Source organism: Cervus elaphus, chromosome 7 (assembly GCF_910594005.1).
Source record: "Cervus elaphus chromosome 7, mCerEla1.1, whole genome shotgun sequence".
NCBI classification, from domain to species: domain Eukaryota; kingdom Metazoa; phylum Chordata; class Mammalia; order Artiodactyla; family Cervidae; genus Cervus; species Cervus elaphus.
This window is the reverse complement of record NC_057821.1, coordinates 26,655,258-26,683,176: the sequence shown is the minus strand read 5'-3', so window position 1 is coordinate 26,683,176 and position 27,919 is coordinate 26,655,258. Positions and strand designations below refer to the sequence as shown.

General features: G+C 35.5%; 1 protein-coding gene across 1 annotated transcript in view; it reads right to left on the bottom strand.

The window, feature by feature from the left end:
* Window positions 1–1,749: 1,749 nt before the first annotated feature.
* LOC122696793 (butyrophilin subfamily 1 member A1-like) overlaps window positions 1,750–27,919 on the bottom strand; it is a 189,234-nt gene continuing 163,064 nt past the window's right edge. The window contains exons 5-11 of the mRNA XM_043906924.1: window positions 11,034–11,054; window positions 10,063–10,083; window positions 5,108–5,128; window positions 4,072–4,098; window positions 3,538–3,564; window positions 2,947–2,973; window positions 1,750–2,774 (exon numbers count right to left, since the gene is read on the bottom strand). Coding sequence (XP_043762859.1) covers window positions 2,251–2,774; window positions 2,947–2,973; window positions 3,538–3,564; window positions 4,072–4,098; window positions 5,108–5,128; window positions 10,063–10,083; window positions 11,034–11,054 — 668 coding nt within the window. The 3' untranslated portion in view covers window positions 1,750–2,250. The remainder of the gene's footprint in view (window positions 2,775–2,946; window positions 2,974–3,537; window positions 3,565–4,071; window positions 4,099–5,107; window positions 5,129–10,062; window positions 10,084–11,033; window positions 11,055–27,919) is intronic.

The following is a 27,919-nucleotide window of genomic DNA, read 5'->3' as shown; positions in this document are numbered from 1 at the left end:
GAAAAAGTAAGAGAGTTCCAGAAAAACATCTATTTCTGCTTTATTGACTATGCCAAAGCCTTTGACTGTGTGGATCACCACAAACTGGAAAAGTCTTAAAGAGATGGGAATACCAGACCACCTGACCTGCCTCCTGAGAAATCTGCATGCAGATTAAGAAGCAACAGTTAGAACCAGACATGCAAGAACTGACTAGTTCTAAACTGGGAAAGTAGTATGTCAAGGCTGTATATTGTCACTCTGCTTATATAACTTCTATGCAGAGTACATCCTACAAAATGCTGGGCTGGATGAAGCACAAGCTGGAATCAAGAATTCAGGGAGAAATATCAATAACCTCAGATATGCAGATGATACCACCTTTATGGCAGAAAGTGAAGAGGAACTAAAAATCCTCTTGATGAAGGTGAAAAAGGGGAGTGAAAAAGCTGGCTTAAAATTCAACATTAAAGAAATGAAGATCATGGCATCAGGTCCCATCACCTCATGGCAGACAGGTGGGGAAACAATGAAAACAGTGATAGACTGTTGGGCTCCAAAATCAAAGTGGACGATGACTGCAGCCATGGAATTAAAAGACACTTGCTCTTTGGAAGAAAAGTTATGACCAATCTAAAGCAGAGGTATTACTTTGCCGACAGAGATACATATTGTCAAAGATATGATTTTTCATACATACAGATTTGAGAGCTGGACAATAAAAAAGGCTGAGCACTGAAGAATTGATGCCTTCAAATTGTGGTGCTGGAGAAGACTCTTGAGAGTCCCTTGGACAGCAAGGAATTAAAGCCAATCCATCCTAAATGAAAGCAAGCCTGAATATTCATTGGAAGCACTGATACTGAAGCTGGAGTTCCAATAATTTGGCCACCTGATGCAAAGAGCCGACTCATTTGAAAAGACCCTGGTGCTGGGAAAGATTGAGGGCAGGAGGAGAAGGGGACAACAGAGGATAGGATGGTTGGATGGCAAAGGACATAAGTTTGAACAAACTGGGAGATGGTGAAGGACAGGGAAGCCTGATGTGCTGCAGTCCATGGGATTGCAAAGAGTCAGACATGACTGAGTGACTGAACAACAGCAGCAACATCAATTCATGAGCATTTATTTTAGTTTATTATAGTCATTGTTTGGATGTCTCAAAAACTAGTCACTTTGTTTACATTTCAGTTTGAGGAATTTGGGTCTATATAGTTCATGCTGAGATTTTGCCTTGTCCTCTTGTGTATAGATTTGCCTATTGTTCCTGGTTTGGTATTACTAATGTGAGCCTCAAGGAGACAGCTAGTGCTAGACTCAATTTCAATATTGGATATCCACTTTTTGAGGATACATTCTGTCCTTCCTATACCAACTATCTATCTGTTTTGGTTTCTGCTTGCTAGGCATGGCCAACAGAATCTGTCTAGTTTTTTCTGCTTTGTCCTCATGAAGGGCCCTTTTTGAGATGGATACCCATCTACCTGTCCCTGCTATTATGTTATTTGAGATCTTCCTAACTTGATGGACTCCTTCTTCTTCCTGCTGCTGGAATTGAGCCCAGTATCTGCCTCATCTTCACCACCCTCCTCAGTGTATCTAGTTTCTCTAGTCTTCCTGTCTAGCTTGTCCAACTACCACCCAAACTCTAGTTTCATCTGAATATTCAACTGTAGGTGTCATCTGCTACCATTCTTAATAGGAGGGTGCTTTAATACTGAGTTAGTATTGAATTGAATCACAACTGACAAAAATTCAGCATACAAATGACTTAAGGATGAAAAATTTTATTTCTTATGGGTAATAAATAATAGGGCATAGAGTAGTTTCATAAAGTTGTCAAAACCCCAAGGTGATTCCATTTTCTCATCCATCTATATCATATTACATGATAATATTACATGATCTGAGATGTTCTTAGAGATCCATCCATTATGCCACATTCCAGGCATTAGAAAAATTAAAGAAAATAAGAACATCACATGATTTTCCTTTAAAGACACATTCCAAAGATCATAGATAATAATTCATCTTATAATGCACTGGTCATTATTTAGTCACATTTGGCAGGGAGTGCTAAGAAATCTAATCTTTGTACTAGGATGTCATAGGCATAATAATAAGAGTTGATATGAGGGGCAACCACCAGTCTGTGCTTCATCTTGAGAATAAACCAGTAAGGGAGGAAGAAAAAGAATCAGTTTGTGTCTAGTGGGGAGAATTGTAATTGTCAGGGAAAGGTAGGCACACAAATTACAATATTAATGTGTTCTACTCCACTTGGACAATAGTCAAGGAGCCTGAGTCAGAGGACTCAAGTTTAAAAAGTGGTCTTAGGACACCATAAAATGTTTGTTTGGAAAATGTGAAGATGTGGGATTCATCTGTCATGTTATAGAAAGATACATCTCCAGCCTCATAATCCAGGAATATTCCCACCCTACAGGGTTTTTCTTTAAGAGTAAGATATGTTTCTGGGGATGTGAGGCCCCAGTACTCCCCATCATGGAGCCTAATGGCCCAGAAACCATTCTGTGGTGACATTGCAACCCCCCTATTCCTTACTACATTATCCCTACAAACTCCCAGGTCCCAGGAATGTGCATCCCCAACCTCCACCTCCCAGAAGAATCTCCCTGAGCCGACATGCAGCTGACCAAGCACACAGGGAAGGGAGACAAATCTCTGTGAGCTGCTGGGAAGTTCCTGAGATGGTTCTTTCCAGGTTACTCTTCTCCCCTCTTCAGACAGGAAGAGGGCAGGATGGGCAGTGGCTGCATCCAGAGTCAGATTTACTGCAAAGACAAGAGATCATCAGGTTTCTGGGAAGGGTATCAGTAGGCTTAGGCCAGAGTCTCCCTTCTGTGAGAGCTTCTCTGACCCAGGGGAGATCCAGTTCACCTCTCTGCATCTTCCCTGGGACTACCTACAAGGAACAGGGTCTGTCTTAGACTATGATAGACTCACCAGTCTGGAACTCTTCTTTTCTCCAATCTACAAGGAACAAATGAACATGAGAATCCACCGTCTGACAGGTAGAGCTGTCCAACTGTCCAGAGCACTATAGTAATAAACTCCTTAATTCAAGAATAACAGCAAACAACAAAGAAAAAGCCTCTTTTATATACTTGAACCTCTTTTTACAAGATGCTAAACTATATATGTCTTGAAGACCTGCCCTGTCCCTATGCTCTCCTCATCCAAAATTCATATAGGATAAATATTTGTTATCTATTTAGGATGTTTGAAAGGAAATATAGTATATGATGAGTCTGGTCAAATAACTTATTGTTCACTTTAGATTCCTCAAATTTTAGCAGATGAAAATGATTCTATCTACACTCAAAATACAATGTTACCTGCAATCAAAAATAATAAAACTACTAAAATGCAAAGCTCCAAACACACTATTATTTGTTAGAATAATGATTTATCTATTGAATTCATGAAATAAATGCTTAGTGTTTCCTTAATTTTCAGCAAATGTTTTGCACACACTAGATGTTCTATAAAATCTATGATAATAGGATGTTCTTCATCAGAGTCTGTATTGCTCACCAGCATACAATGGTGTTTCTCTCCATACTGCAAAAGAACAAAATAGAAAAAGCCTTACTTTTATCATTTTATTCTTTCATTGTCTTTTTTGTTATATTAAAAACAAATATAAGAAATATTTGCCTTTGCTCTATTTCTTCTACCGAATCCTTTGAATTTCCTCTTTCTATCCTATATCCTCATATTCTAATATTCAAACATGGTGATAAAAATGATCAGGTGGAGGATAGATAGAAATATAGAAAAAAGCAAAGGTGGCAGGGATAGGAGCATGAAGGAAGGAGCATAGAAGAAAGGAAGGAAGGAAGAAATGAATGAAAGGGGAGAGGAAGAATTACAGGCTGAATAATTAGTGGCTTGCATTTCAGAGAGAATTTATTGAAAGCATTGATATTAATAAATATAATGCTTCTAATGCTGCTGTGCTTACACTAAACATTTTTGTTGTATTTCTGCATTCTATCCCATTGGCATAGGGGCAGAATCTAAGAAAAACAGAACAGTGAAGGTTTCTGAGAGATGATCATTACTCACCAGACTTGAATTGAGCCTTCTTCTTCTCTGAAAGAAAATACACAATCATGTATGTATATATAAACAGATTTTCTTAACTTCATAAAGAATATGCCAACAATGCCATACATCTGTCAATATTTGTGTCTGAAACTTTTTAAGTAATGTCCATTTCAAAAGCAATGAAAGAAATGTCTAAAGTTCATTTCATCTGGAAATTCCACTATAATATGAAGAATATAATCTGATATGAAAGGACATGAGGATTTAATATTTTTTATAGTAAAATACTAAAATAAAATAGAATAATCTTAGAAATTAACCATAGGATTTAGAGATATATTATCAATGAAGTTTATCTGAGTGACTGAAAAATGCTCAGGGCCCTGAAGGAAGAGAAATTTGTTGAATCAACTAATAAGTGGTTAAAATAAAAATGAATGAAGGGTAATAATTTTGGTTGGAAAGAAACAATGATGCAAAGTTATACAAAAAAATATTTATATACCTAAGATCACTGGAGATTATGGCCAAGCAAAGTGTATCAAGATTACACTTGACATTAGTATATGCAAATATTTAAAAGGTCAACAAAGGAGGAACCTATCTTATTCAGCAACTTTGGAGTCTGAACCTTGTTCTTAAATTGAAAGAGTATAATATATTAAAAAAAATGGGACTCAATCTCAGAGCACATGAGGAAAAATCGAAGTTAAGGGAAGTTTTCTATTGAATAAAAATAACCACGCTCTTCTTAGCCTAATCCCTTTCATCTCACCAATCTTTTTTTTTTTTTCACCAACCTTATAACAAAGTTATGATAATCACTAGGAAGATAAAAGAAAAGGGATAGAATAAAAAGGTAGAGGAAAAAATTGAGACTTAATATGGGAATTTTATTAGAAATTCAGGATGCCAAAAAGAAAATGGATAAGGTCATTTTAAATTCACAAGCAGGCAAAGGAAAGATAGGATTATGTAAGAGGTGCATGTCAAGAAATAAGAGGAAAAAGTATATCTAGGAAATAAATCTTTTGAAAAGAGAAATAAAACTTACCAATTTCCTTCTTGAGTTGTTCTGAAAAATATAATGGAAAAACTCATGTAAATTTCAAGGAAAACCAGAAAATGAAAGTGAAAATAAAATTTCCACTGCTCAGTAAATAGATAAGATGGATGTAATTAGAAAAAAAGAAAAAAACAAGGAAAAAGTCCTGAAAAATAACAAGGAAGCAACTATTTTTATCTAGGAAAAATGGTGACAATTTTTTCTTGCAGACAAAAAAATGTTGCCTGACATTTTGGTAAACAATGAACGTTGCCTACCATGAAGACAACAGAACCAGATGGTGTACACTGGGGGGATTCAGGATGGAGGAAAATCAGGATACTGGCCCCAGTAGTTAGGACACATATCAAAGGAATAATTTCAATAAGCCCCGACTCTTGTATCTTACTATATATAAAAAGGCATTAACTTGAGATGCCTGTTTTGTTTTTTGCTTTTAAATTATTATTAGAGGTAATTTTGATGTGTTCCACTACAGTTTTGCTTTTGTTTTTTCAGTAAAAACTCCTAGATAATTTGAATCCTTCCTAATCTCTCTGTAAGAGTTCCTCAGAACTCTCTGAGAGGCTGTATCCTAGGTTATAGTCCTGAGTAAGGTCCCCAAATAAAACATAACTTAAAACTTTTAGCTTGTGCATTTGTTTTTCAGTCAACAATTTTGGTTTGGTGACCAACAAAGGGGCCAAAACCAGACTTCTCTTCTTCACCTGATCTCCATGAGGATCTCTAGCTTTGGCACTAATAGAAGTTCCCTTGTGCCTATCTGCCTCCTCAGAGGGTCCAGATGATTCTGGGTGAATCTTCCATTATTTACTGATGAACCTGAGTTTTAGTCAGTGGTGATAAATTTATGCAGTAGCAGATTTTCCTAGAAATTTAGTTTCAAGAAGAGATGCCAGAGTAAAAGACACTGAGAAATTTTTCTCAGTTGAAAGACACTTAGAGGGTTATCCTCAGTTGAGACACACTGGGAAGATTTTATTGTGTAAGTACAGAATTTACACTTACAAATACTTATTTGTTGTGAATTAAAGGACATCTCACCCAAAAAATGGCCAAATTGAGGCTTGTTTTGACATACCAAAATTATGTTTTTGCAAGCATAGCTTAAAAAACCTGGTTTGATGAACATCTTTTCAGAAATCTGACTTCAAAGGGGTGGGAAAAAAAAAAACACTCTTCTATAGAGGACCTTGCATTTTTTGTCCTAGTGTCTTTGAGATGCAAATGTTTCACCTGCTCTTCCCAAATTTCATTTTTCTGTGTTTTGAGAGCTTGGCCTGTGCTGTGCAGAAGGTACATATATGGTATACATTTGGCAGCCAGTCAAATAGACTAGGATTCTGAGCAATCTTTTTGTCCGGCTATGCCAACTCTCAATAAAGATTCCACTTTCAATGTAGGAGACCTGGCTTTGATCTTTGAGTCAGGAAGATCCCCTGGAGAAGGGAATGGCTATCCACTCCAGTATTCTTGCCTGGAGAACTCCATGGACAAGGGGACCTGGCCAGCTACAGTTCATGGGGTTGCAAAGAGTCAGATATGACCGAGCAACTAACTGCATGCCTACTCTCAGGGAACTTGTCATAAGTGGCCCCAACCCATAAGGCCTTTGTCATCTTAACTTTCAGTGCATCTGCCTATACAGTGAAGGCCCTTTACTTTCTTAGACTATTTTTGGGAGTAAACATTTTAGATCTTGTGAAGACTACATCCTTTGTCCTCTCTTGTGGGGACACCTTTTGTGTCTTATTGGTTTAAGTTGCTACTAAGATATTATTCATCAATGGCCAGACAATGGATCCTTTAAATTGGAGAAATTTTAAATTGGTAAATTTTTAGAAAGGTCTCATTATAAACAGCAATTTTGTTGGTATCTATGAGAAAAACAGATTAGAAAGTGGCTAAAGATATATATATGAAATGGGTAACCTAAAAACTCTTTAGTTTAACAAACAAAAAAAAATTGGGAAGCCTTATTTGTGGTCACAGCTTCCCAGTCAAGTAGTCTTATAAATGCTAATAAAATATTAGATCAATTTTTAATTAAATTGATTAATATGGAAATAAAAAGAAGCCAAAGGATAGCCTAAAATTCCTTTCTCAATAGGTGGAAATTTCAAAAGGACTCATTCAACAGAAAAATTGTTCCATGGTTATAAAGAAACATAATTTTAAAAATGGACATTAATAGGATTAAAGCAAAATTTGATACCATACTACCTGAGGTTTGATAGGCCAAAGCAATCCCTTGTTGGTCTTCAACATTAAAAGGCCCCGAATAAGTCCACTTTATTTACGTGGAAGAATAATTACAGAGATATTTGATAAGCATTTGATTACTTGGGGCAACAGTCAGGCCAAATAATCAGATTAAGATTGACAAAAGAGTCTTCGTCCCTTGGTTCAATTTCTCACTGAGGACACCAGTGAATTTATACAAAAATTGATAATATGGCTGGTGGATAAAAGGAAAAGCTTCTGGTGCTCACTGAAGATCAAGGTTTGCTGATGGAATCTTTTTTTTTTTTCTTTCCATTTATTTTTATTAGTTGGACACTAATTACTTTACAATATTGTAATGGTTTTTGCCATACATTGACGTGAATCAGCCATGGATTTACACATATTCCCCATCCCAATCCCCCCTCCCACCTCCCTCTCCACCCGATCCCTCTGGGTCTTCCCAGTGTACCATCCCCGAGCACTTGTCTCAAGCATGCTGATGGAATCTTAATGAAAATTAAAGTAAAAGATATGAAAATTGATATAATTGAGATCAAAGTTTATAAAAATTGCTGTATTTAAGCAAGTTTCTATATTTTAAGAATGTTACATCTCTTATGTCTGATTTATTGTGGGCTAGACATTATACCTCACTCGAGTGCTTCCCCTGACTGGTATTTTAAGACAAGGCATATAAATCTGTCCCTCAGGCAATATTAATTAAATACAGTAAAGGAAACCAATAGGGTTACCTGAGCTTATACAATGTGAAATAAAAACTGAGAGCTAACATTTAAGGCTAATAAAAACAATAATAGGGATTATTTGCTGTAGGTTTGATTTGTGATTTCCCAGCATTTAATTTATCAAAGCTAAAGTTGTATCTGAAAAAACTATTTTAGACATACCCAAAACAGAATTATGCTTAGATTTCACCTGAAAATTCTATTCTAATTTACTTTTATTTTATACCTTATGAAAATATCACCACACCAAGGTAATTGGGAAAGACCCAAAAAGAGGATCTTTGCCTTAGGCAAACTTTTGAGGGATGATACATTGAACCCTACAGTTCTAAATGATAGAAGGCCTGATTTTCAGTTTAGTTGGAAATCTTATCAATGATATAAAATATCAAATTGAAGAAAATATTGTTAGACAAATTAATGTCTTAACACCATTTAGGTGGCAGATTGGGCTTCCCTAGTGGCTCAGTAGTCAAGAACCCACCAGCAAATGCAGGATACATGGGTTCGACTGACCCCTCGGTTGTGGTGATACCCTGGAGGAGGAAATGGTAACCCCGTCAGTATTCTTGCCTGGAAAATCCCATGGACAGAGGGGCCTGGCTGGATACAGTCCATGGGGTGGTAAAACAGTCAGACACTGACTTAGTGACTGAACAACAACAGATGGCAGAACAGTTATTTGGGGTTGGGTTTCATGTGTTTCAGTAAGCTTCAGGAGTAGATGATGGAAAGGGGAGCCTGGCATGCTGCAGTCCATGGGGTCACAAAGAGTCGGACATGACTGAGTGACTGACTGATTGATAACTTACCTTTATCTCTGCTTCCAGAATCAATAATAAAATGTATTTAGTTCTGTACCTAGTCACTGTTTAATCTGCTTCTTAGACTGCTGTATTTGTCTCTCAATGGGTCTGGTAGGATCTTTCTACTGTTAAATTCTAATCCTGTTATCCTAAAATGCAACCTGTGGGAGTGGGTCTGATAAAATTTTCACAAACTTGAGACATTCCTTTGATTTATTGTAATACTTAATTAAAAAGTATGTAACTCCCTTGCTAACACTATTGAGGGGGGCACTCTCCATCCCCCCTTCTGATGTCTTTGTCAGAAGCTTTCTCTGTCCCTTTTCTTACTTTAATAAAACTCTGCCACACAAAAGCTCTTGAGTGATCAAGCCTGGTCCCTGGTCGTGAAGCTAAATATTTTTCTTCAGAGATCACAAATCTGACATTGTTCACAGTAAGTTATCAAGAACATCTTATCAGAGAACATTTCTGAAGACGAAAAGTGTTTCTAAACACATCAAAAATTGCATTTAAGAGTTGACTACTATGCAAATCAAAATGTGAAAATAGAATAATCACAATGGTTTGTAGGGGGGTGGGGAAAGCCAGGAAACATGTGAAGTATTTGTATACTTGTGAATGCTTGGTAGTATGATCAGTGGCAGTGGAAGACTTAGGTTCAAGCTTACATTTGACCAAAGAATGACATCAGAATTGACTCATCTTTCACAGGACAAAAAATACTATATTGAAAATTACTGAACAAGTAATCTAACAAGGTTTGGGAAAACATCAGTTGCATAAACATTGGCCCTAGTATTTGAAACTTGTGACAGTGGTCCAAAGATTTGGTGTCTCTAGAAATACATTTGGGTGTAAGCCAGGTAGTTATCTCACCACTTCTTAGCAAAACTATGGGAAGCCTCTGGAGACAGAAGAAGCCAATATTTATAGGGGGAGAGTGGAGGGAATAAAAAAAGAAAGAATGACATGTAGGAAACAAAAAATGACAAAACGTAATAAGGAGGAGCCCATAACAACATTTGGAAAGAAAGTGTAGACACCCAGGAGAAGGTCAAGCCCATAGACAACATACAGATAAAAAGGTATGGAAATTAAAGACATTAAAAAAGGAGGGCTTTTAAAAGGCATTTGGGAGCAAAAAAGTTGTCAGAAAATTTACCTAAATTGTGCTGCAATATTTCTGAAAAAGAAAATGGAAGGATCAGTGTAAATATAATGTGAGGGAAACATAAAGAAAATCTATTGTGCTAGGAAAAAAATATATATTTTAACATGAAACAAATCAGAATGCATATAAACATGAAAACATTGTTTGCACATGTACACACACAAACATACAGACATGGGCTGAGAGCTCACACTTATCCAAAGAATAGTCTACAACAGTGAAAAGAGAAATAAAAGAAGAAAATTTACTGAATAAGAAATATCTTACGAATGTTATATTTGATGACTACCTTTTAAAAGCGTTAGTAATACCTTTTGACATTACTGAGACTTTCAGTATCAATTTGGAGGTACTAGCTATCTTAACTTGAAAGGAAGAGAACTGTGGTATTAATGCCAGTAGTCAGAGGTCTAAATCAAATGACCAGAGTTTCTCTTGAAGAATACCTTATGCATCATAAACTTTAAAACATCCAAACTTATTAGATATGTCAGGAATAAAATTTATCTGAACAAATGGAAGTGTGTACATAGATTTCTCGGACAAGACAAATGAAGGAGGTAGGAATAGGGGAAACTGAGAAACACATGAAGATGGCAGACATCACTTGGAAAACTAAGAGAGTAAGATGAAATCATGCAATAATATGAATGTGGAAGTTGAGGAAGATGATCATTGATAGCTGAAAACAAAGGAGCAAGTTATAGATGAAACAACAACTAAGGACAGGCAAAAGGAATTTTGACTTGTCTTTTTCCTGTGCAATCTTATTGAGGAGAAAAAAGGAAGTAAAAAACAATTTAAAAGAAGCCAGTCTTTATAGGAGAAGCATGGTGTGGAGTATAAAAGGAAAGAATGGGAAAAGATGGAACTTAGGTAACATAAAATGACAACTTTTTTTTCAAGGTGCAAGAAACAGATGAAACAACAACTAAACATACATGAAAAAATTTTTGACTTACCTTTTTCCTGGGCAATCTTATCTGAGGAAAAAAAAAAAAAAGAAGAGAGAAGCAATTAAAAGGAGCCAGTGCCTTAGGGGAAGATTGGTGTGGAGTACAAAGAAAAGAATGGGAAAAGATAGAATTTAGATAACAAAGAATGACAGAAATTTTTCTTATGGTGCAAGTTGCAGATGAAACAACAACCAAGAACAGGTGAAAAAATTTTGATTTGCTTTTTTCCTGTTAAATCTTACCTAAAAAAAAAAAAAAAGAGAAAAGCAATTCAAAAGAAGCCAGTTTTTATAGGGGAAGCATATGGTAAAGTAAAAGAAAGAATGGGAAAGGATGAAAGTTAGGTAACAGAAAATGACATAACTTTTTTTTAAGGTGCAAGTAGCAAATGAAACAACAGCTAAGAACATGCAAACAAATTTTTTGACTTGCCTTTTTCCTGTTTAATCTTATTTGAAAAAAAAAAAGAGGGAAAAAAGTATTTCATCAAAATGCAGGCCCAATGTCAAAAAAGGAGCGCAGAAATTTGAAACCCTTCTATAGTTTACCCCATATCTCAAATTGACCAACATTTTAGGAGGCGGAAAGGTGATGCTTCAGAAGGCATCCTACAGTCAGGGGCAATGCTGTATTACAACCCACCACTCCCACCTCCAACTCCTGGAGCAAATGTAGCAAAGACAGATAATGACTCAACCAGAAGAAGTAGAATAGGACTATTAGGGCAAACTATCAATCATTCATCTTTTAGTAGACCTCTTTTTTTCAGAGTGGAGTGGAAAAAAGCACACATACATGAGTCTCATTTTTCAGTTCAGTCGCTCAGTCGTGTCTGACTCTTTGCGACCCCATGAATCGCAGCACCCCAGGTCACCCTGTCCATCACCAACTCCTGGAGTCTACTCAAAACCGTGTCCATTGAGTCGGTGATGCCATCCAGCCATCTCATCCTCTGTTGTCCCCTTCTCCTCCTGCCCCCAATCCCTCCCAGCATCAGGGTCTTTTCCAATGAGTCAACTCTTCACATGAGGTGGCCAAAGTACTGGAGTTTCAGCTTCAGCATCAGTCCTTCCAATGAACAACCAAGACTGATCTTTAGGATGGACTGGTTGGATCTCCTTGCAGTCCAAGGGACTCTCAAGAGTCTTCTCCACAATCATAGTTCAAAATCATCAATTTTTTGGCGCTCAGCTTTCTTCACAGTCTAACTCTCACATCCATACATGACCAATGGAAAAACCATAGCCTTGACCAGATGGACCTTTGTTGGCAAAGTAATGTCTCTGCTTTTTAATATGCTATCTAGGTTGGTCATAACTTTCCTTCCAAGGAGTAAGTGTCTTTTAATTTCATGACTGCAATCATATTTAGCAAGTCATAAAGAAAATTCCATGGACAGAGGAGACTGGCGGGCTACAGTCCATGGGGTTGCAACGAGTTGGAACCGACTGAGCAACTGAGCACAAAGAAGCCTACGGCTTCTCAGGTGGCCCTAAACTTAAAGAACCCACCTGCCAATGCAGGAGACATAAGTGACATGGGTTCAATCCCTGGGTTGGGAAGATCCCCTGGATGAGAGCATGGAAATCCACTTCGGTATTCTTGCCTGGAGAACCCCATGGACAGAGGGGTCTGGAGGGATGTGGGCCATAGGATCAGAAAGAGTCAGAAACAACTGAAGTGGCCAAGCACACACGCACTCACGCACACAAAGAAGCCTTCAATAAAAGCACCGGTCAGTCTAAAATAGTATCTGTAACTGTAGTCCTATGAAGGCTGCTCAGTATATAGAAGAGGTATATTTCTAGGTTCATTAAACCTGTAAACACAATACGATTGAAAACCATCATTAGGAAATCAAGGATGTTAAACTTTGGATGTTTATATCATTGTATTATGAAAAAATCTTTTAGGAGTATCATATGACTATAGTTTCTCATGGCATTCACATAACATTTCAATATTGGGAAATGTGTTGTATGTTTCCTTAAATTAAAAATTCTTTTACCAAAATCTAAAAATAAGAGCAGTTTGCTAAATTAATAATAATGTCAGAATAAAAATGCAAGAAAAAATCGGAACCTTACTATAGCATGACAGAAAATAAACCCAGGGAATACCATTAAATGTTTGTTATTTAGGGCATTGGGTGATATGATCAAAGGCAGAGGAAGAGGGAGCCTGAAACCACACTGGAACCATGAAGGATATCTGAGTTTACATAGTCCTTAAAAGGACCATAGGCCAAGAACCGTCACTGAGAAAGAATGCAGTCTTAGCTCTCATCTCCTAAGGTTTGGGCAGATAGCAACTGCATAGTAATGGCCTTTGAATTTTGAATGTATGGCACATGCACTAACAATAGACAGTTTTCAGAAAACATATGCAAAGTGTAATCATGTACCCATCAGTCTCTTCCCTTTTGTTTCACAACATTCACATGGAGACTGTGGTGAGACTCTACAGAATAAAAGAAGGCAGTGTTCATAGAGAAGGAGTGTGTGTTCTGAAAAAATAAAGGGATGGAAAAGAATGAGGCTAGAGTGTAGAAAAGCAGTAATTGAGACAACTTAATAAGGATGATGTTTGTGAAACAAAATAAGAGAAAATAACAGACATTGAACGCTAGGGCATGCCAAAAGATGGTGTATAGGTAAAAGGAAAGGGAATGTGAAAGACTCAGTGGAAGCAGTCATTTAGAGTCTTATTGGAGTAAAAAACTTGTCAGAGAAATTTACCAAATTTTTTCAAAATCTGGTCAGAAAAATAAAATGAAAAGATCCAAATAAGTGTTAGAGAACAGAAAAGAAAGAATATACACATTTGATGAAAATTCACATGCAATGTTAAATGTAACAGGATGCAGGCCAATCCACAGAATACACAGACATGTGCCAGCACACACATATATACAAACTGCAGCTGAAAGCTACCCTTTTCAGGAGAATATTGGTTAAGATTAGAAAAGAAAAAACTGAATGAATCTACTTAGGAAAAACGTTACGAACAGTAGTAATAATGATAACTTTTAAAAAATATATCTGACATCATGCTTTTATGCAATTTCTTTTTTTGCAAAGAATTTCTTTAAAAAATGAAAAGGAGAAAAATGAGTGAACTTTCTGTGTTGGAAAAAAATCATTATTTCTTCCAATTATTATTTTATAAAATTATCTTGACTCAAATTGTTTAAATTTCTATTTCTTGGAGGTTAGCCTTCATAAGTTCCTTGACTGGTACTAAATTTAGAGTCAATGCTTATTATTTTGGTAGTGTTTGTTGTACACAATAGCCACACTCACTGAATTAAAAGAATCTGAATCACTGCTAATAGAAAAATATCATGTTAGTTTACTGAGTGTTTCTTTTCACAAAGTTCTCAGCGACTGAGTAAACTATAACTTCTTAAAATACAGATTTCTATTTAAATGCATGGCTAAATGAAGCTCATCTTAATTTAATCACATGAAAGTAAGGAAATGATGCTCTAGACGCAGCATATGGAAATTGAAATCAAATGACCTGGGCACATGTGGGAAAAGCTTTCAAAATAGTCTTTGAGAATGCCAATACTTTAGAAATGTATGGTTAATAAATTTACATGGCAGGAACGGTCTGTTTATGCCAGTTGAAACAAAAAATTAAAGAAATCATAAAAATTAAAAAACAAAAAATTAAAGAAATCATAATGAGAGAAATTGAATGAGAAATAAAAATGATGAATTTCAGTTAGAAGGACAAAATACTGAGACAAAGCCACATAAAAGCATGCATAGAGACTTGAAGACAAAGATACCAAAAAAGAATGAATCCATGACTAGGTAGGCAAAGAAGTTGCCTTGACATTGGGGACTTGACACTTTCTTCTTCACATTAAAAAAAAAAAAAAGCTCAGTATACATTCAAAATGATGATCCAATGTGAGGAAGAAATAAAAAAGATTTTGAAATACTGCCATACTTTAGCCTTTGGTTCAACATGACCTCATTTTCTATAAGATCTGAAGACATTTCCAGAAATCAGGGAAAAGAGTGTTTTACTTTCATTCACCCCTTGGTGTCAAAGGAATCAAGACAGGAAATGACTCTGGAGAAGGAGACAGAAAGGATTTCTTGGATAAACAATGTCCATCACTAGTCCTGTATTAGACTTCCTACATTTTTCAGAATAAACTGCAAACTCACAATTATACACAAGAGAACAAGTTAAAAAGAGATGAAAAAGCAAAGAGAAAAAGTGCTTATTTTTTTTTTAAATGTATAGTGATAATCAAAAAATGCACACCTGTGGCTGATTCATGTCGATGTATGGCAAAAACCACAACAGTATTGTAAAGTAACTAGTCTCCAATTAAAATAAGTAAATTTATTAAAAAAAAAAATAATATGACGATGACAAGGGAATGCAAAATAAAACAAAATGTCTATTTCATTGGCAGACAGGCTCTTTACCACTAGAACCACCTGGGAAGTCCATGCTTAATTATATCAATACCTAAAAAAGGAAGATATTCAATATTATTCTTAAATGTTATGTATTATCTTAAGGAAATTAAAATATCATATCATATCCTGCTAAGAGCAGGAAAAATATTCCTTATCAAATAGGTCTTTACATTTTTAAATAAATTGTTGGCTTTTAAAGCTATCATTATGTGGCTAATTAAGCAATCTTCTTATCTTCTAACAACCCTTCACATGGCATAGTTTATCATCCTCGGGTCTTAAATTTTCTTTTGGCCACTGACTAAAATGAATAAAATGAGTGTTAGAAAATTTGGAAAATCTCTATTCTTCTTAAAGGCAATATTTACATTTGCTAAATGTTAACAGCACTTAAAATCTGTGTCATGTATCGATTATACATTGTCTTGCCTTGTTCTTTATTTCAGCCATAATTTTATATATATTAAACTAAGCTCCCATAGATAATGGAAACCTATTGTATAGCAGAGGGAACTCTACTCAATGCTCTGTGGTGACCTAAATAGGAAGGAAATCAAAAGTGAGGAAATGTATATACATATAGTTGATTCGGACACGACTGAAGTGACTTAGCATGCATGCATAGTTGATTCCCTATGCTGTACAGTAGAAACTAACACAATATTGTAAAGGAACTATACTCCAAAGGTTGTTTTTTTTTTTTAAAGAGAGATGAGGAAGCAAAGAGAAAAACGTTCATTTTTCAAAAAATGTATAGCAATAGCAATGAATCCTGTTACATGCATTAAGGAAACATATTCCTAAATATCATCTCCTCCTTTGAAAACAGAATTATAATTGAAATTTTTGACTAAAAAAGAAGTATGTCAAGTTTAAAATTACTATTAGGGTGATACTAAAGAAAATAAAACAACTATAAAACCATAAAAATATTGGCTACATCTGATGCAAAGAGAACAGAAATTTGTAATCTTTTCATAGTTCATTCCAAGTTTCAAAGTGGCCAATAATTTTAATTGGAAGCAAAAATTTCTGAAGGACATATTGTCAAACAGGAGCAATGCTATATTTCATACACACACACACACCACTTGATGCAAAAATTATAAAGATGGAAAATGACACTGTGAGATAGAATAAGACTTCTGAGATAAGCAACATAAATCATATGTATTTCATTGGACCTTTTCTTTTTGTTAGAATACAATCCAAATGTGCACACATACATGAGTATTTAAGCTACTTAGGAAGTCATGAGGAAACCTACAACAAAAGCACCCATCTAGCTCAAACTCCGTCAGTAGCAGTAGTCCTATGAAGCATGCTTCATGCATTAAAGACATGTATTCCCTACTTACACTGAATCTGTAACCAAAAATATAGCTGAGAAATATCATTATAAAAGGAAGGATGTTAAACTTTTAATGGTTATATTAATGTTTCATTAAAAAAGACATTTAGGGGTACCCTAGAGCTCTAGCCTCTTGTGGCATTCACATAAAACTTCAAAATGGAGAAATAAGTTGTAAACAATCTTGCTCAGTATACAGAGTCCTTCTACAAACACTTCAAAATTATTGCTGCTTGCCACATCAATAATTATATTAATAAAATGCAAGAGAAAGACAGAAAAATTACTGTGGTATGAGGGAAAATATACCCAGCAAAGGGTATGCAAAATATCTGTACCTGAGAGAAGATTAGTGAATGGTCAAGGGCATTGGATGTGTGAGCCTAAAGTCCACACTGTATTTATGAGTTATACCTAAATTTAAACAGTCTTCAAAAAGACAAGAGTTGGAGAAAATTCACTTAGCAAGTGTGGTCTTATCTCATAAAGCTTGGGGAGGTATCCATGGTATATTAATGGCCACCTGAACTTTGAATACATGAGAGAAAGACTAAGTTATTGAAAGTGTACCAGAAAATAAATACAGAATGTAAACAGTGTACCCCTCAGTCTCATCCCCTTCATCTCACAAAATTCATAGTGAAACTGAGAAGGTGCTGGATGACAGAAAAAGACAGGGGAGGAACATAGGAAATGAAATAGGATATACTGAGAAAAACTTACACAGGTCTAGGCTAATAGATGGAGAGAAACATTGAGGAGAAAAGAGTAGATAATGAGATACATTGTGAGCCAAAAGATGAAGTAAAAGTAAAGTGTTAGTGGCTCAGTCATGTCCAATCCTTTTGTAACTCTGTGGGCTGTAGCCTACCAGGTTCCTCTGTCCATGGGATTTTCCAGGCAAGAATACTGGAGTGGGGTACCATTTCTTCCTCCAGGGGATATTTCCTACCCACGGATCTAACCTGGGTCTCCTGCGCCGCAGGCAGATTGTTCACCGTCTGAGCTATCAGGGAAGCCCCAAGTCAAAAGATGGCATATAGATAAAAAAGAGAGAGAGAGAATGATAAAAGAGAGAGAATGATAACCAAAAATGTGGTTGTTTAAAGCTTGTTGGAACAAAAATGTCTTCAGGGATATTTGCCTATTTTTTCCAAAAGATCACCAGAAAAATTAAGAGAAAAAGCAAGTAAGTTTAATAGGATGAAAGGTCAAGGGAAACTAAATCTAGTGAAAAATTTACATACAATTATAAATGTAACAGGATTTAAACAAACACTGACACACACAAATATATGCAGGTATATACAATGTGCCAAAGTAGCTGACAGCTTTCTTTGGTGCTGATCATAAATTAAATGAGGAAAACGAAGAATCTTGCCAACTTTAGGAAAAATGTCAAGTATATTGGTAGTGGTGGTTACCTTTTGAAAATGTTCTTGAATTATTTGGACACTACTTGGGCTGCTTTGATTTGATTGGTTACTTTTAATAAAGTCTTTTGCTGCTACTAAATATAAAACATCGTCTCACATAAAATATCCATAAGGAGTGAATTAGAGTGTACTGAACCACTTCTAGAAAAACCACAGGATTTGTTTCTTAGGAACCGCTATTAACATTTTCTTATGCAATGATGATATAACTTTATTTTTGGTGAATTGCTATTTTAGTTCATGCCAAAAAGAAGCTCATATAACCTTCATCACCTCCTCAAATAAATGTAAATATGAACCCATGCAAACAGAATTTGTTAAGGAGAGATGAGGAACCAAAGAGAAAAAACATTATGTTCAAAACATTATAGGTAGCAATGACTATATGAACTCTGCAGCATGCATCAAAGAGATAAATTTCCTAGGAAAACAAATGTATACTGAAAAATGTCCTTAGAAAAGAATAGGATATTAAATTTTAATGAATAATTTTGTGTTTTATGGAAAAAATCTTATGGAACATTACAAAACAGAGATTATGATTTCATTCACATAAAATATTCAAGTTAGAAATACATACTATCTTTTTAACATTTCTAATATAAAATCCTTTCATAATTAGCTGAAGTAATTGCAGTTCTCCATGTTAACAACTGTGTTAATAAAAGTAAGAATGAAAATTACACTCTTTGGATACAAAAAAATTTCAGGAAAAAAAAATCTGGGTACTAGTCCCAGATTTTAGGGCAGTGTAAGGATGACCTTCATCAATGAATCATTTCAGATTCTATTCAGGCTTTCAAAGATGAGAAAAGAGAGGGATATGGGAGAAGGTGACATGCAAAATATTGCTGAGAATGGTAGAAATACTATAGAGTGCAAAGCAATGATGATATATTGATGAAAAGGTGGGATATGCTTAAAACATCAAGATAACAGGCATTTTAAAGTGTTTGGGGAGTACAGGGATGTCAATGATACTTTACAATATTTTTTTCTGAATTTTGTCTGTGAAATACAATGAAAAATCAATCTAATTTTCATTGAAAAGAAATACAAAGAACTAAGCTTTCAGATCAGAAACTTAAAAATTGCAAAATTTTACAGTTAAGTTCATATTTGTATACACTTCACAAAAAGTAGTCTGCATAAATTGTACAGATGGGACAAATGAAAGCAAAAGTAATAGAGCATTGAATAACTCATGAAGATGAAACCCTTTAGTTGAAATGATAAAATGAGACAAAAATGATGTAAATTCATATATACTTTGCAGTGGAGGAAGATGATCACTGAGAATTGAAGACCAAAGTCAAAAAAAGAGATGAAACATTACAAGGTACTAAGTGTGAAATATTGGGACTTGCCTCTATCTTGTTCAGCCTTATCTGAACAATAAAAGGAAGAAATAACCAGTCAAACCGAATGAAGGCACAATGTGAGGAAGAGATGACAATAATTTAATTTCTTTTCATTATTTATTCACTCAATAAAGTGATTCCACCTCTCTAAGAATTAGAACCTAATGTCCCAAAGGCCATGTAACTCATGAGAAGCAATGCTGTTTTAAGTTCCCTCATCCTTTTCTGCAAAGGAATTACCACGTGAAAGCTTCCTTTGGGAAAAACTGAATCAATATTTGGTCTTGAATTGGGCTTTCCAGCTCTTTTTTTAAAGCCCATAACAAATGACAAACATGCTCAAATACATGAAATAGGTACAGTAAATGTGATTCAAAAGTATATAATGAAAGTATGCCTCTGTCAGAAATTTGATCTGTGGCTGCATTCATATGAAGCCTGCTAAATGCCTTAAAAGTATATGTTCCCAAGTAGTATCCAGTCTGTAAACCAAGATGTAATTGAAAAATGTCATTAGAAAAGGAAGATGTCATACTTTGAAATTTGAAGTGCCATATGAAGAAATTTTTGGAATCATCCTAGGACAACAGCTATTATTGTCATTCACATAAAAAGACCTGAAAATTGAGACATATAATTTATCAATTCCTTAAGATATAACCTCCTGGATTAATTATTGAAAAGGCATTGCAGTTTGTGCAAATAATAATAATAACATTGATAAAAATTTCAAAATATAAACGCTACATATAGATGGGGGAAAGACAGAAAAAAATGTAAAATATTTGTAGAACTGGAACATGTGAATAATTTGTTCAAGAATAGTAAAAGAGTGAGACTCTATCTCACACTATCCAGTGGATGGCACCAGATTTTATAAGATCTTTGACAGGACAGTGGAGGGAGAAACTTCATTATTAAATTGGGAATCCTCTTTCTCTTAAGCATTGGGAAATATTAATGGCAGAGTAATCGTCCCCTTCAACTTGGGCACTTGTAAACATCCTAAACTAACTGACATTTCTCAGAAAACAAGGGGAGTATGGTAACCAGTGCTGATGAGTTCAGTCCCGTCATCTCAGAAAATCGTGATACAATTTGGGAAGTCTCTGGAAGACAGACAAAGCCAATGTGATAAGAAGGAAAGGTAGAAAAGATGCAATGAGTAATGATGGAACATAGGGGAAATACAACAAAAATGATGAAATAATAAGGAGGTTCATATCCAAAACTGCTGCTGCTGCTAAGTCTTTTCAAGTCGTGTCCGACTCTGTGCGACCCCATAGACGGCAGCCCACCAGGCTCCCACGTCCCTGGGATTCTCCAGGCAAGAACACTGGAGTGGGTTGCCATTTCCTTCTCCAATGCAGGAAAGTGAAAAGTGAAAGTGAAGTCGCTCAGCCGTGTCCGACTCTTAGCGACCCCATGGACTGCAGCCTACCAGGCTCCTCCATCCAAGCGACTTTCCAGGCAAGAACTGGACAGAAGTGAATGGCCATCCACGTGAAAAGTGAGCCAATGGATGGTGTAATGATAGAAGGACAGGGAATGTTCAATACAGTGTGGAAACAGTCACTGGAAGTGTTACTGGAGTGAAGAGTTGTTACAAACTTACCAAGTTTTCTCAGATCACCTGGAAATAAAATGGAAAGCGTCAGGTGAATATCATGGAAAACAAACATGAAGAAAAATAAAATGTTTTGAACAACCTGAAACTGATGTTAACTGCATCTGTATACATATAAACACATACAGGTTTGTACATCATGAACACAAAACAGACTCAGTAAAGTGGCTGAAAGGTGCTGTCTTTCAAACATAGAACATTCTATTTAAAAAAGGTGGGGGGCACACACAGTCAATTTTCTAAATGAAGAAAGATGTTTAGAAATATTTGTTCAGGTAGTTACCCCTTCAAAATTTTTGTGCACTTTTTGACTTTATTTAGGCTCTTATTATTCAATATGTTTGTTCTAATAAGTTTCTTGACAGCTACTGAAAATATATAGTCAGCTCTCAGTTTTATTGTAGCTTAGTTATTTCAGTTCACCATACACACTGAATTAAGCCTTTGCTCCTAGCAGAAAATACAGAATTAGGTTTTTGGGTGCCTCTATTCTCATCATCTTTATTTACAAATTGTTTTAGGTATGTTTGCATCAATGAATGCGTAAATGAAGACAATGTTATGAGAAAAAGATGCAACTTTAGGTTCATAGGAAAATACATCAGTGGGACTTGGGATTTTTCTCTTCACACTTATTGATAAAACATGAAGGGAAAGAACTCAAAATTCATTCAAAATGAAGGTGCAATGACAGGAAAGGAAAGGGACAAACATTTGAATAACTTCCATTCCTCACAGTGTGGCTCAACCTCACCAAAATTTTTGAGAATTGGCACCATTTTCAATGAAGGCTTGATAGTCTTCTCAGAAGACAGAGGAACCGTTCTTTTCACTTCCATTTACCTCTTTGATGCCAAAGAAACACGACTGGAAATGACAGCATGGGAGGAGCTAGGTGAGGTCTTTCTCTGCTATAAGCAGCACCCATATGGGGACTGTATTGCCTGTTTTCTTCAGAATCAAATGCAAACACAATTCAAACACTAGAGTGCTATTTAAGGTATTATTAGGGAGATTTCCCTGACAGTTCAGTAGTTCAGACTCTGTGCTTTCACTGCAGGGGCATGACGTGGATCCCTGGTCAGAAAATTAAGGTCCCACATGCTTGGATTTATCTTTGGACTTTCGTTCCCTCATTGATCTATATTTTTTGTGGATTGACCTAGAGATTGTCATACGGAGTGAAATAAGTCAGAATGAGAAAAACAAATATCATATAATATCAGTTACATGTGGAATGCACAAAAATAGTACAGATGAACATATTTGCAAAGCAGAAATAGAGTCAGAGATGTAGAGAACAAACTTATACACTGACTTGAGGAACAATTTCAGGTGTATTGGTAGTGGTGTTTATCTTTTGAAAATGTTCTTGAATTATCTGGACACTACTTGGGCTGTTATGATTTGATTGGTTACTTTAATGAAGTCCTTTGCTGCTACTAAATATAAATCATCAACTCACATAAAATATCCACAAGGGGTGAATTAGAGTGTACTGAACTAATTCTAGGAAAATGCAGGAACCACTATTAACATTTTCTTATGCAATGATGATATAACTTTATTTTTGGTGAATTGCTATTTTAGTTCATGCCAAAAAGAAGCTCATCTTATCTCGATCACCTTCTCAAATAAATGTAAATGTGAACCCATGCAAACAGAATTTGTTAAGGAGAGATGAGGAACTGAGGAGAAAAAAATCACCCATATGTTCAAAACATTATCTGTAGCAATGACTACATGATCTCTGCTGCAAGCATCAAAGAGATAAATTTCCCCTGAAAACAAATGTGTACTGAAAAATATCTTTAGAAAAGAATAGGATATTAAATTTTAATGAATAATTTTGTGTTTTATGGAAAAAATCTTATGGAACATTACAAAACAGAGATTATGATTTCATTCACATAAAATATTCAAGTTAGAAATACATACTATCTTTTTAACATTTCTAATATAAAATCCTTTCATAATTAGCTGAAGTAATTGCAGCTGTCCATATTAACAACTGTGTTAATAAAAGTAAGAATGAAAATTAGTCTCTATGGATATCAAAAAAAATTCAGGAAAAAAAATATCTGGGTAGTACTCCCAGATTTTAAGGCAGTGTAAGGATGACCTCCATCAATGAATCATTTCAGATTTTATTCAGGCTTTCATAGACCAGAAAGGAGAGGGATATAGGAGAAGGTGACATGCAAAATATTACTTTCGAATGGTAGAAATACTGTAGAGTGCAAACCATTGATGACTTTTGATGAAAAGGTGGGATATGTTTAAAACATCAAGATAACAGGCATTTAAAAGTGTTCGGGGAGTACAGGGATGTCAATGATACTTTACAATATTTTTTTCTGAATTTTGTCTGTGAAATACAATGAAAAATCAATCTAATTTTCATTGAAAAGAAATACAAAGAACTAAGCTTTCAGATCAGAAACTTAAAAATTGCAAAATTTTACAGTTAAGTTCATATTTGTATACACTTTACAAAGAGCGAATGTCTGCATAAATTGTACAGATGGGACAAATGAAAGCAAAAGTAATGGAGCATTGAATAACTCATGAAGATGAAACCCTTCAGTTGAAAAGATGATAAAATGAGACAAAAACGATGTAAATTCTTATCTACTTGCAGTGGAGGAAGATGATCACTGAGAATTGAAGACTGAAGTCAAGAGATGAAACACTACAAGTTACCAAGTGTGAAATATTATTGGGACTTGCCTCTATCCTGTTCAGCCTTATCTGAAAAATAAAAGGAAGAAATAACCAGTCAAACCGAATGAAGGCACAATGTGAGGAAGAGATGACAATAATTTAATTTCTTTTCATTATTTATTCACTCAATAAAGTGATTCCACCTCTCTAAGAATTAGAACCTAATGTCCCAAAGGCCATGTAACTCATGAGAAGCAATGCTGTTTTAAGTTCCCTCATCCTTTTCTGCAAAGGAATTACCACGTGAAAGCTTCCTTTGGGAAAAACTGAATCAATATTTGGTCTTGAATTGGGCTTTCCAGCTCTTTTTTTAAAGCCCATAACAAATGACAAACATGCTCAAATACATGAAATAGGTACAGTAAATGTGATTCAAAAGTATATAATGAAAGTATGCCTCTGTCAGAAATTTGATCTGTGGCTGCATTCATATGAAGCCTGCTAAATGCCTTAAAAGTATATGTTCCCAAGTAGTATCCAGTCTGTAAACCAAGATGTAATTGAAAAATGTCATTAGAAAAGGAAGATGTTATACTTTGAAATTGAAGTGCTTTATGAAGAAAAATTTTGGAATCATCCTAGGACAACAGCTATTATTGTCATTCACATAAAAAGTCCTGAAAATTGAGATGTATCCTTTATCAATTTTCCTCAAGATATAACCTATTTGTTTAATTATTGAAAAGGCATTGCATTTTGTGCAAATAATAATAACATTGATAAAAATTTCAAAGTATAAATACCACATATATATGGGAAAAGACAAGAATCTATTGCAAAATATTTGTAGAACTGGAACATGTGAATAATTTGTTCAAGAATAGTAAAAGAGTGAGACTCTATCTCACACTATCCAGTGGATGGCACCAGATTTTATATCTTTGAAAGGACAATGAGGGAGAAGCTTCATTATTAAATTGGGAATCCTCTTTCTCTTAAGCATTGGGAAATATTAATGGCAGAGTAATCGTCCCCTTCAACTTGGGCACTTGTAAACGTCCTAAACTAACTGACATTTCTCAGAAAACAAGGAGAGCATGGTAACCATGTGCTGATGAGTTCAGTCCCATCATCTCAGAAAATCATGATACCATTTGTGAAGTCTCTGGAAGACAGACAAAGCCAATGTGATAAGAAGGAAAGGTAGAAAAGATGCAATGAGTCATGACAGAACATAGGGGAAATACAACAGAAATGATGAAATAAGAAAGAGGTTCATATCCAAAAACTGGACAGAAGTGAATGGCCATCCACGTGAAAAGTGAGCCAATGGATGGTGTAATGATAGAAGGACAGGGAATGTTCAATACAGTGTGGAAACAGTCACTGGAAGTGTTACTGGAGTGAAGAGTTGTTACAAACTTACCAAGTTTTCTCACAAGATCACCTGGAAATAAAATGGAAAGTGTCAGGTGAATATCATGGAAAACAAACATGAAGAAAAATAAAATGTTTTGAACAACCTGAAACTGATGTTAACTGCATCTGTATACGTATAAACACATACAGGTTTGTACATCATGAACACAAAACAGACTCAGTAAAGTGGCTGAAAGGTGCTGTCTTTCAAACATAGAACATTCTATTTAAAAAAGGTGGGGGGCACACACAGTCAATTTTCTAAATGAAGAAAGATGTTTAGAAATATTTGTTCAGGTAGTTACCCTTTCAAAATTTTTGTGCACTTTTTGACTTTATTTAGGCTCTTATTATTCAATATGTTTGTTCTAATAAGTTTCTTGACAGCTACTGAAAATATATAGTCAGCTCTCAGTTTTATTGTAGCTTAGTTATTTCAGTTCACCATACACACTGAATTAAGCCTTTGCTCCTAGCAGAAAATACAGAATTAGGTTTTTGGGTGCCTTATTCACATCATCTTTATTTACAAATTGTTTTAGGTATGTTTGCATCAATGAATGCGTAAATGAAGACAATGTTATGAGAAAAAGATGCAACTTTAGGTTCATAGGAAAATACATCAGTGGGACTTGGGATTTTTCTCTTCACACTTATTGATAAAACATGAAGGGAAAGAACTCAAAATTCATTCAAAATGAAGGTGCAATGACAGGAAAGGAAAGGGACAAACATTTGAATAACTTCCATTCCTCACAGTGTGGCTCAACCTCACCAAAATTTTTGAGAATTGGCACCATTTTCAATGAAGGCTTGATAGTCTTCTCAGAAGACAGAGGAACCGTTCTTTTCACTTCCATTTACCTCTTTGATGCCAAAGAAACACGACTGGAAATGACAGCATGGGAGGAGCTAGGTGAGGTCTTTCTCTGCTATAAGCAGCACCCATATGGGGACTGTATTGCCTGTTTTCTTCAGAATCAAATGCAAACACAATTCAAACACTAGAGTGCTATTTAAGGTATTATTAGGGAGATTTCCCTGACAGTTCAGTAGTTCAGACTCTGTGCTTTCACTGCAGGGGCATGACGTGGATCCCTGGTCAGAAAATTAAGGTCCCACATGCTTGGATTTATCTTTGGACTTTCGTTCCCTCATTGATCTATATTTTTTGTGGATTGACCTAGAGATTGTCATACGGAGTGAAATAAGTCAGAATGAGAAAAACAAATATCATATAATATCAGTTACATGTGGAATGCACAAAAATAGTACAGATGAACATATTTGCAAAGCAGAAATAGAGTCAGAGATGTAGAGAACAAACTTAAAAATACATTGTATAAATGTATAACTATTGAGAGCTATAATATATAATAACTATAACTACTCTATAGCACAGGGAACTCTACTCAATGCTCCCTGGTGACCTGGGAAGGAAATCTCAAAAAAAAGTGGATGTACATATATTCATAACTGATCCCCTATTCTGTAGAGCAGAAACTAACAAAATATTGTAAAGCAACTATAATACAGAAAAACAAAACAAAACACCAGAAATAGCAACTGTATTGCCTCTTCAACAAAGCATAGGTGTTTTTAGAAGAGAAAAAATCCCACAGCCTTAATGGTGTAGGTAAGAAAAATAAAGTGCTAAAAATGCAAAAAGTGTAAGCATGCACTTGCCCCAAGCTGTACTTGTACCTGATGTTATATGAAGCCAGCTTAATACAGTAAATTTGGAAAACTCAGCAGTGGCCTCAGGACTGGAAAATGTCAGTTTTCATTCCAATCCCTAAGAAAGGCAATGGCAAACAATGCTCAAACTACCACACAATTGCACTCATCTCACGTGCTACCAAAATAATGCTCAAAATTCTCCAAGCCAGGCTTCAACAATACATCGATCGTGAACTTCCAGATGTTCAAGCCAGATTTAGAAAAGGCAGAGGAACTAGAGATCAAATTGCCAACATCTGTTGGATCATCGGAAAAGCAAGAGAATTCCAGAAAAATTTTACTTTTGCTTTATTGGCTATGCCAAAACCTTTGACTGTGTGGATGACAGCAAACTGTGGTAAATTCTGAAAGAGATGGGAATACCAGACTATCTGACCTGACTCCTGAGAAATCTGTATGCAGATTAAGAAGCAACAGTTAGAACTGGACATGGAACAACAGACTGGCTCCAAATTGGGAAAGTGTACGTCAAGGCTGTATATTGTCACCCTGCTTATTTAACTTCTATGCAGAGTGCATCATGCAAAATGCTGGAATGGATGAAGCCTAAGCTGGAGTCATGATTGCTGGGAGAAATATCCGTAACCTCAGATATGCAGATAACAATGACCCTTATGGCAGAAAGCAAAGAAGAACTAAAGAGCCTCTTGATGAAAGTGAAAGAGGAGAGTGAAAAAGTTGGCTTAAAGCTCAACATTCTGAAAACAAAGATCATGGCATCTGGTCCCATCAATTCAAGGCAAATAGATGGGGAAACAGTGGAAACAGTGACAGACTTTATTTTGGGGGGCTCCAAAGTCATTGCAGTTGGTGACTGCAGCCATGAAAATAAAAGACACTTGCTCCTTG